At 38.1% G+C, this 10,766-nt stretch overlaps 1 protein-coding gene across 1 annotated transcript; it reads left to right on the top strand.

Annotated features, from left to right (window-relative positions):
- The first annotated feature begins 1,423 nt into the window (after positions 1-1,423).
- On the top strand, positions 1,424-9,841 carry LOC111598328 (stabilin-2). The gene is made up of 6 exons (XM_023313528.2): positions 1,424-1,514; positions 4,030-4,210; positions 4,575-4,810; positions 4,924-5,005; positions 8,772-9,385; positions 9,442-9,841. Exons 1-6 carry the CDS (start codon positions 1,512-1,514, stop codon positions 9,649-9,651), a joined length of 1,326 nt encoding a protein of 441 aa, XP_023169296.1. The 5' UTR covers positions 1,424-1,511; the 3' UTR covers positions 9,652-9,841.
- Positions 9,842-10,766: the final 925 nt, after the last annotated feature.

The following is a 10,766-nucleotide window of genomic DNA, read 5'->3' as shown; positions in this document are numbered from 1 at the left end:
ACTCTCTTCTCTTTCTTGTAGTGTCTTCCTCTTTCGTTATATACCTCTCTCTCTCTTTCGCATTCCCTTTCTCATTCTAATTCTTATTCTCATTCTCATTCTCATTCTCTTTCTCTCTCTCCCACACTTTCTATTTCTTATTCTGCTTGTTCCACTTTCGCTCTTTTCTCATTCTCTGTCTCTTTCTTCCTCTTTCGTGCTCTGCCTGTTTCACTCTTACTTGCTCTAACTACATCTCTCTGTCTCTCTCTCTCTTAGTAGCTTGCTGTTTTGCTCTCTCTCTCTCCTACTCTCCTTTTCTATCCATCCCTCTCTTCCTTCCTGTCTATTTCTCTCTCTCAGTCTCTCTCTCTATCTTCATCTTGATCTGTCTCTCCCGCTCTCTTCTTCTTTCATCCTCTCTCGCTCCCTCTAATCATATGTTCTCCTTGAGTTGTCTTAAAGAGCAGCAACTACAGGGTATCTAATAGCACACCACATTTTGTTTAATTGTTTCTTTGAGCAACTCATTAAGACAATGTTTGTCTTGTCATTTGTAATGCATAATTTTATAATTTCTTAAGCTTAAACAAAGTTAAATATATATGAGAAATATATATTCTGTACATAAGAGCACATAGGTTGATATAACAATTAGTCTTATTAGGTGCTAGATGGCACAAAGCCAGTTTTGAGCTTATAATACAAAGAATATGAAATAAAGACGCCCACGCATATGATGAGAGCCTCCTAACCAGTCCAAAGTTGTCAAGTACGCGCTTATAAATAACCCAATGGCTAAGCTGGGCGCTTCACCTGGTTTAATGAATGAACAAGCAAATGTGAGTGAATGGCTGACTGACAGACGGACGGACTGACAGACTGAATGTATATTCGCAAAGAAGCAGCAAATGTGATTTTCAGCTCAGAGCAATGCTGTTGCCATCGCAGTCGGGCGTAACTGACTGCAAAACACACGCCAAGAATAGCTCAGCTTAACTAAGAATCCCAAAATATGCCTAATTTGCCACATTCTCAGTGGGCAAATTCCATAAATCGTAAGACTTTATCAGACGAAGGCGAAAGTACGACAAACCCAATATGCCCGCTTCGCCACATGATCAGGCATTCAAGCCAAACAGAACGACAATAAAAAGCAGTTCCGACTGTGGCAAACAGAGGCCCAAGTTTGTCAAGTCAACTGAGTCGTGGATTGAGTCGATGACTGACGTCTGGATGACGCCAACATTGTCTCAATTCTCAGCTGTTCTCGGCGACCTTTTTGGAGAATGAGAGAGTGAAAGAGAGAGAGAGAGAGCGGGAGAGACAAACTGAGACTGAGCTGGACGGAGGCGTTTGCCTGGCCTGGACAGAGACTTATAAATAGCCCAAGTCCGTCTAGCAGGCGCTTCAGTTCAAATTTAACGCTTCGAGTGGCATAAATATTTAATATAACTTTTGTTATTAAATAATACTTAAAAACACATATATATAACGAGTCTTTTGTTGTTCTTAAGAACTGTAGCTAGAAAATGGTGAGTGCCAAGTACCAAGTGGAGACAACGTTTCAATGTAAACAAAACGCTTCAAAATAATGATGTTGATTTTTTTTTTAATTTTTTCTTATTTTTGTTTTTAAATACAACACAAAGACAAGACATAAAAAATGCATTAACTACGCTACGTGAGCAATATATTCAACAATAACAACAACAACGATACAAATAAATAAATAAAACGAAAACAAAAAAAATATTCAAAGTCGGCGTCACTGGAAAATCCCTCAGCTCGAGTTCTATTTGAAGTGTTTACTTCCGGCTAGGGGCGAAATGCCAATAAATTAGAGTGTTAGCTTAATGCCAGCCTGCTAAACAGAACAATTAATTTAACATGAATTGGCCAAGTTTAGCAAATTGTCATATTCCAATCGTAGCTGCCTCTGTGGTACGGCCCAGCAGAGAAGAGTTCTATAGTTCTTCCTCAGATTAGAGAAAATCTAGCTATATATATATATATATATATATATATATATATATATATATATATATATATATATATATATATATATATATATATATATATAGATATATGTATATATATATATATTTAAATATATATATTTTTTTTTTTCATTATATTGCAAAGAACTTTTATCATAATAAAATAAAAAGTAAGAGTGCTCACGCTGGGAGTGCCCAACGAGCAAATACCCTGAAGCCTTTGCCATGGCGATTAAGCGATTATCTGACTATGAAAAAGTTATTTAAAGAATATATATATTTATGCTAGATCAATTTATAAAATAAATTTGTTATCTTTGGGTGTTGAAACATAGGAAATGTGCTCAAATAGGTATAGCTTAATATCGATAATTATCGATTTCATTGTTCCTGCTTACAAACAGATATAAATCGGCTAAGCCATTGATATTGATCAATATATATATACTTAACATATATATGACTTTGCTCTAAGTAATCAGCCACGCCCCGTTTCAGATAAAACCCGTGCCCCACTGCCCTCTTAAGGCAAAAATGAGTTTTATAGGAAAGCTTGTAATACTCCTAACTATTTATTTGTATTGGCACTTCAGCAAATGACTTAAGCTCAGTTAGACCTAGGCGAATCTATCATGGCAGATCAGCAGATTTACGCTTCGTAGCTTACGAGCCAATTAGATCAGAAGCATGGCTAAAAGGTGTTACCGAGCTGAGATCAGTTCGAAGTGCCGATAAAATTTGATATATGGTACACAATTGAGGAATTTCATTGGAATTATTATCGAACGCCCACGCTCTGGTAATTGACCTTGTGGCAGCTGCCGTACAACTAAATTATATTCATGCCCAAACGGGCCAAAAGCGATTCCGTCAACCAGCTGCCAATTTGCATAATCTGGCCAAAGTGATTTGATTCATATTTAAGCTGAAATCGAACAAGTTTCACTAAATGTGTCATGCGCCAGGCAATGATCAGCTGTGTGTGTGTAAGTCAAGATGACATTTCTATATAGGCCACAGAGCAATAAAGCCATCCCAATTGCCCCAGCTACCAAAATTGGTAGCAGCTGCTGCCCAAGCGCAAAAGTTTCGATTTCAAGTAGCCCAGCTAAATCGTAGCATTGCCTTGGCCGGACATTGACTAAATGTTTAATCGTCGATGACGTCTTTTTTCGCTTTATACATACAAATATATATGTATGTAGGTATGTATATATATACTCTTTCAGCGGGCATTATGATTCAAGCAGAAGCTTATCTCTAGCTAGCAAATACATCTTAGCCACATTAGTCCGTAGGCTGACCAAACAAGTCTGATACTATTTGCGATAACTATATTTTAGCAGTTGTTAAAGTTATCGATAACAATTTACTTTTTAAATATTCAGTAAAATTTGCCATTTGATATGTTTGTATTATTATACTTATAGTACTTAAACGAAATTAAATAAAATAAGATTACCAAGAATCAATTCAATGCCAAATTGTCATACATTTGTGAATCTGGCACCTGAAGCACTCGAGCACTGCCAGCTAAACTGATGATGGTTTTTGAGCTATATGCAACTTCATACATAATGGCATGAAAGAAGCTTCAAGATATTATAGACACCAAAGCAGTATCTTAAATCAGACTGGCTCTCTTGTAAATTATAATCCTATCGCTCTTAGCTGGTCAACCTAGATAGTCACAAAAGGCATTTGTGTATCGAAAGCCTTAGAGTTGAGGGTATCTAAACTTCGTTCGATTGTTTTTTATATTTTGTTTTTGCTTTTTAAGTAGATGCGGTTGGCTCTGGTCAATCCCATGACGCATTGCGTCGCACGTTGAGCGAATCGACGAGTCATACTATGTTATAAAACCTGATCTTTGACTAGAGACACTTTGTTAAATATAAACAATATAAAATGGAATATTTAGAGGGTATGTGCCAGTCGACTGCATAGAAATCGCTGCTAGAGTATGAAAAAATGTGAACTATTCCAAAATTTTAATGCCTCTTTCTCATTCTTTCTCTCTCTCTCTCTCTCTCTCTCTCTCTCTCTGCAGCTTCCACAGCCATCTCAGCTTCTGGGCGTGGCATTGCTACTGCTGGCCCTGAGCTGCCAGAGTACAGTTGGGAAAAAGTTAGAGAAACGCTGTGTCAACTGCTCATATCGTACGTATTATACCTACGGCGATGGCCGTTCCCTGCAGCGCGTTATCTATCAAGATCCGGTCTACACTCGTGGTATTTAAAGAACAAAAGCAATCCAAGCACATGTCTTACGTCTATGCTAACAGAACAGCACCAACTACTGACCCAACCATGTATCTGTGTGGCAACTGTATCTAAACTATTTGATATACCTAATGGAGAGCAGGAATTGTTGTAGTTACCTAACTCAGCGAGTAGCATCATTAACACACGCACACTTCCTCTCCCTGTCGCACTCTCTCACACACAACACTGACCCCACTTATATGCCATCTAATATGTACATACGTATAAAATCACATAGTATAAATTAGCATATCACACAATGCACACGAGACACGTTTATGCAATGTTCCACACCTTCTTCCCACTCGTCCTTGGATTGGTGGTCCTTTAGCTGCCCAGACTTACGGCTGCAGTGGAAGTCCGTGCGGCGTGAATGCCGTTTGCCAGGAGGCTGCCGGCGGCCGTCCGGTCTGCTCCTGCCCGCCCGGCTATAGCGGTAATCCGCTTACGCACTGCAATCGCGGCGAATGCCTCGACAACGTCGACTGTCGCGGCGACCTCCAGTGCAAGGATAATCGCTGCGTTAACCCTTGTGTCGGCGCCTGCGGCATTGGCTCCAACTGTGACGTGAGTGCCATATCGCCCTCTGACCATCCATTGGCTAAACCACAAACTATCTACCTTTTTCTGTTTTTTGTTTTTTTTTTTTTTTCTTTTTTCGCCTTTTCTTCTGCTTTCAGGCCAGAAATCATGTCGCCGTCTGCAGCTGCCCCGCTGGCTACAATGGAGATCCCTACACCGCCTGCCATCTGAATGATCCAGGTAAGTTTGTCTATACCTTCAGCACTTGATACTCTCTGCTAACAGATCTAGGCTGAGTTGTCTTGACTCATTGATCAGATAAGATCTTAAGGGCAAACGAGCATAGCTTCGTATAGCTAGAGCCCCAGAATTGTTAATAGTGCGCTAAGATCTGTTAGAATTAGTAAGGGAATTCGGAAAAACTTGTATTAGTGAGCTAATGATGACCCTCTATCATATCATATATGCCTCAAACTACTCTATGAAACCAGCTCTATAGATTGACCTATATATTAAGACAAAGCACTCTGACAATATCGCTCAACTAAACTCGTTTAGATTCGAGTCTTCTGCAGTCCACTAAATAACTTAACTTGGCTAATATGGCAAACTGCTAGCTAGATACTATAATATACTACAAGTATATATAGTATATGCCCTGCTATACTACAAGCATATAGTATCTACCTATGGCGATTCAGTTCAGCTAACAAAATAAGTTTATCAAAAATAAATAAATAAATAAAACAAGAATCCGGGTTCAAATCCCAGCTAATAGTTGAATTGATAGCTTGCACATATCACCCATATCTATATAGACAACAATAACTTGTCGTTATTGTTGTTGTCAATTGTTTTAAAGTCAATTAACTGGTTTCGACCAAAAATCGCCTTCTTTGGGGCTAGGTCGCAGTAAACACACTTCGTATGTAGGTTGGATCTGCTGTCATGCATAATAACAACAACAACTATAAACGCCCAATGTGAAACGCACTTGCTCTTTGTAACTTTATGGTAATTAGCTGGGTATTTTGTTTCGTAATTGTCAAGATCAAGGACAGGCCAAGTAGGCGAAGGCGACGCCACAACAGCGCAGCAAACCAGAAGCGAGCGCGAGCCGCGTTACGCGCTTCAAGCAGCTAGCCAAAGGTATAGCTGAAATGTGAACCAGTTTGAGCACATGTGACGGAGCAGATAATATATATATATATAACTATATATATATAAAATAAATTACAGGGTATCTCATAGTCATTACGCTGCAGTTACTGGCGCATGTTGCAATTCCAAGCGATATGAGATTAATTTCTAAATAATTAAAATAATATAATTATCAAATTGAGCATCGATTTCGACTTTAAAACTGTATTAAATGCAGGCTTAAGCAACATCGATAACAGCTATGGGAATCGATAATTGCTTTTATTGAAAAAAGCATTGAACAAAATACAGCAAACAGCGAATACAGCCGATTGCAAGCTTTGTTAGTAATTACCGATAATTACGCCTATAAAATGATCGATAACAGCATAATTTAGCTGAAGTAAATCAACACAATTTGAGCTTACTTCAAATTTGTATGTTATCGTTATACATCAGATAGGCCAAGCTGCTAATTAATCGATACGTGTTCTAAACACCTAACGATAGTTACATTTACAAACTAAACTTTGCAATTATCGATAATAATTGGTTACATAACTAAATGTTAAGAAAAACTATATACAAATATATATGAGTATAAGCCAGATAGTTTTTACCTAACATATATCGATAGATTCCATTATCGATAACATTGCATAGAAAAAGCGGCTCAACTGACTGATTTTATATAGATGTACCTGGAAGTGAGTTAGGTACTCAATACTTGTCGCCTATCGATAACTGCACTTATCGATAACTGCACAAAGTAAACGATTGTAAAGAGAGGTCGCTCCTTAATCTACATATATCTGAGACCTTAAGCCTAATGACAACAAGCCTTGGCGTTGCTTTCCCATTGTAGTGTATAACATTAACCGTAATTTGAAATTTGATGTTGTTGTTGTTTTCGTTGTTGCTGTTGTTTGTTTATTGTGTGATTTATGCAGGTTCATGTTATGCATATACAGGTCTTCGGATGCCTGGCATTGACCCCTTAAGGACGCCCGCTCCACGCTCCAAGCACACACCTCGCTCTTATCCTCACACGCACTTGAGCATAACAAGAAAGCGCAAATAATTGTTACTGGGGGGAGTAGGAGTGGCAGTGGAAGTGGGAGTGGGAGTTGCAGCTTTAGTTAGGTGGCGTCCCACTTGAAATGGCACTGAATAAATCGGCATTGAGGCCATTCCCGCACATTCTGACCCTGTTCAAATACATAAGTAGTCAAAGCTCATTTATGCGCATAATTTTTACTTATAATTTACTTTTTCCTTTCCTTTCGGCTCCTTTCCAGTGCGTAGCCAGTTGGAATTTTCTGTTCCTTAGTTCCTTAAGCGCTTAGTTCGTTTGTTCTCTGTATGCGATTCATTCATTCATTCATTGATGATGATGATTATGATTACAATGGAGGCAAGTTTCTAAATTGGTATTTGTTGCCATGACAAAAGTTGTGCCATAATCGCTGCAATGGCTAAGAAAAAGTCAACTAAGAGCCAAATGCTTATATTTATTTATAGAATTCCTCAATTTGATACGCGCTGCCCAACTGCCAACTGCTTCCTATTCAGTTGCCCCAGCTGCTCAGCTTGGTGCCCAAATGACTCTGGCAGCCGCTAACTAAACTATTCGCAGTTCAGCAAGCGGTCAATCTCTACATATATATATATATGTATATATATATATATATATATGATTTACATAATATGGCATATATATATATATATATTCATTTATTTGTTCATATATTTTCAAGCCCTCAATTTATGGGCTTAAGCCCAATGCTAATTGTATATGCTAATAAATCAGATTTGAAATACATTTTCATGCAAATTGGAAATTTATTTAAATGCTGTAGATGCAGGCAAGCATTTCATATATATATATATACATCGACAATTATATATATATATATATATATATATATATATATATATATACATATATATTTAACAAAAATAAATCAATTATTCACTTTGCTACAAAATACGTTTTCAATTCTAGAAAAAAAATATATAGATATTCAAAATGTTATTGAAATACGAAACAGGCGAACTACGGGCCGACCACATAGACGTTATAGTAAAACAAATTACAATAAAAACATCTGGAGCTAACATCTGACATTATTCTCTGTACTCGTCTCGTAGCCTCATTCATGCTTTTTTAGAGCCAACTCAGATCCATAGTTCCAAAGTGCATGGCTTAGACTAAAGACTACAAGTTAAGGGACACCAATTCTCAGGCTCAGTATTAGATCCTCGTGCGGATGACTGCTTATGGGAATATTTTCAGGCGCAGGACGATTCAAGATCAAGTGGCAAATAGCTAGAAGATATCGATAACTGAAACAGCTGCAGAAATATAGTTATCGGAAATAGTAACTCAAGTTATATGGCTATAATTATAGTCGATTATAAGAAAAGCTATCGATAACTGTTGACATGCAATTATCTCAAATAGTGGCTGCTCTAGGTATAACCGATTAGAATTAAAGTGATCGATAACAACGGAAATGTAGTTATCGAAAATAGTATATCAATGCATTTGGGTCCTCTAAGTATAATCGATTGGAATAAAAGTTATCGATAACTTATTACATATAGTTATCGGAAATCATATCCCGATATATATAGCTGCCATAAATATATAATCAATTATAATATAAGTTATCGATAACTTAAATATAGTTATCGGAAACTGTATCCCGATATATGTGGCTATATGTGTAGTTATCGGAAATAGTAACTAGATGTATGTGGCTACTATAGGTCTAATCGATTATAATGAACGATAACTACTGAATCTTGGTATATTCCTTATAACTATCCACCTGCTTTCATACAATTTAATAATTCTTTGCAGAGGAACAGTGCCATCCGAGCCCGTGCGGCATTAACACCAAATGTGAGATTATTAATGGAGTGCCCACCTGCTCCTGCGTGCATGGCTACCTGGGCAATCCGCTGAGCGGCTGTCGCCATGAGTGCGAGCGGGACAGTGACTGCGGCGGCCGTGACATGTGCAGCAATTTCAAGTGTGTGCCATCGTGTGGCCAGTGTGGCATTGGCGCCAACTGCCAGTCGGTGTCGAATCATCGGGCACTGTGCGAATGCCCCAAGGGCTATATTGGTAGTCCGTATACGGAATGCCGGCCGGAATGTTATGGCGATTCGGATTGTCCGGCTGGCCGACCGGCATGCTTCTATGGCATTTGCAAGAACACTTGCGATGGCGCCTGCGGCGTGGGCGCCGATTGCAATCTGCGCGGCTTGACACCCGTCTGCAGCTGCCCGCGGGACATGACCGGCGATCCATTTGTGCGCTGCCGCCCCTTCACCAAGGAGGATCTGTGTGAGCCGAATCCATGCGGCACCAATGCCATTTGTGTGCCCGGTCACGACAACACCGGACGCGAGCGACCCGTCTGCAATTGTCTGCCTGGCCACACCGGCAATCCGCTTTCCCATTGCTCACGCGTAAGTCAATAGCCCAATAGCTGGCAGAGCCCAATAACCAAATCTGTGTGTTCTAGGGCGAGTGTCTCAGCAACAATGAGTGTCCGGACCACAGAGCCTGCATTAATTATCAGTGCGTCGATCCATGCATTGGCAAGTGCGCCACAGGTGCCAGCTGTGAAGCGAAGGCACATCTGGCAGTCTGCCGCTGTCCACATGGACAGACGGGTGATGCGCTTGTCTCCTGTCGCCAGACACGCACCTTCCCAGTGGCCAAATACCACTAAGCTGGCCCATCATCTATCTGAGTGGTTGGATAACAAACGCCGGCCGCACTGCCTGCCAACGCACTTTACACTTGCAGCTCACAAATCAGCTTACAATCAAATCGCAATGAACGAAATCTTAATTTAATGCACCTAATTCACTGACAATTTTCGACTTACACTGCAATAAAATGAGCTACATATTTATGTTTTATAATAAAAAAAACTGTTATATATTATTTCTTGAATAGTAAAGATTAGGTATGATTACATAAGCTGAAAATATATAGTTCGTTTAATTCAAAAATGGTGCCCATTGTCAGCGCACATTCGATACACAAATATGGCTGGCTAATGTTATCGATAGGTTGCCAATATCGCACAAATAGAGTGCTGCCACCTATTGAAAATCGCATTTAGAAACTGAATTCATTCAAAAATGTATATATATATATATATATATATATATATATATATATAAATGAAAATATATAAATATATAACGACAACGGAACGTTCTTTAAAAATTGAATTAATTTTTATTATTTGATAACGTTCATATCATTTTTTGTGTCCTTTTAATATGTATGTATGCATGAATTCACATGTATATATATCTACATATATACGTATACAACTAACCCTAGTCAAGTACTACATATATATACATTTATAAATATATATATAGTATTTAACTGTGCACTTTCTAAGTCTGTCCTTTAAATAAGTATATTTGGTGTTGTAACACAACAAATATGTATACGATTTTCGACTTTAAATTTTTGATGAGTCTATATAAAAATATATATAAAATACGCTCTCATATACAAAAAAAAGTATATATCAGTTTCATATCTAATTGGCCTTTCTAAATAATTTGCAAATTAATTTACAGTCACGAATACGAAATGAATCTGCAATTGTAATTAATTAACTAAATGATTAGTGAACTGAGTTATATGGAAGTCGATTAGCAAAAATATGGAAGTTCTTAGCTATGATCTATATATATATATATATATATATATATATATATATATATATAAGTTAACACAATTGATCAGCAGAACGTAAATATTGAAGCTGACCATGCATTCTCAGCATAAATGCTTACGACACCAGCTGTCTCAAGCGGA

This window comes from Drosophila hydei, unplaced genomic scaffold, assembly GCF_003285905.1.
Source record: "Drosophila hydei strain 15085-1641.00,03,60 unplaced genomic scaffold, DhydRS2 tig00000415-arrow-arrow-pilon, whole genome shotgun sequence".
Lineage (NCBI taxonomy): Eukaryota > Metazoa > Arthropoda > Insecta > Diptera > Drosophilidae > Drosophila > Drosophila hydei.
Note: the sequence above shows the minus strand (reverse complement) of the source record. Positions and strands in the feature narration are given on the sequence as shown.

Bases quoted from the DNA above. Each gene is read 5' to 3' on its own strand.
- LOC111598328 (XM_023313528.2), top strand. The intron at 4,811-4,923 runs GTGAGTGCCATA...TTCTGCTTTCAG, and splicing joins GCATTGGCTCCAACTGTGAC to GCCAGAAATCATGTCGCCGT. The intron at 5,006-8,771 runs GTAAGTTTGTCT...AATTCTTTGCAG, and splicing joins CTGCCATCTGAATGATCCAG to AGGAACAGTGCCATCCGAGC.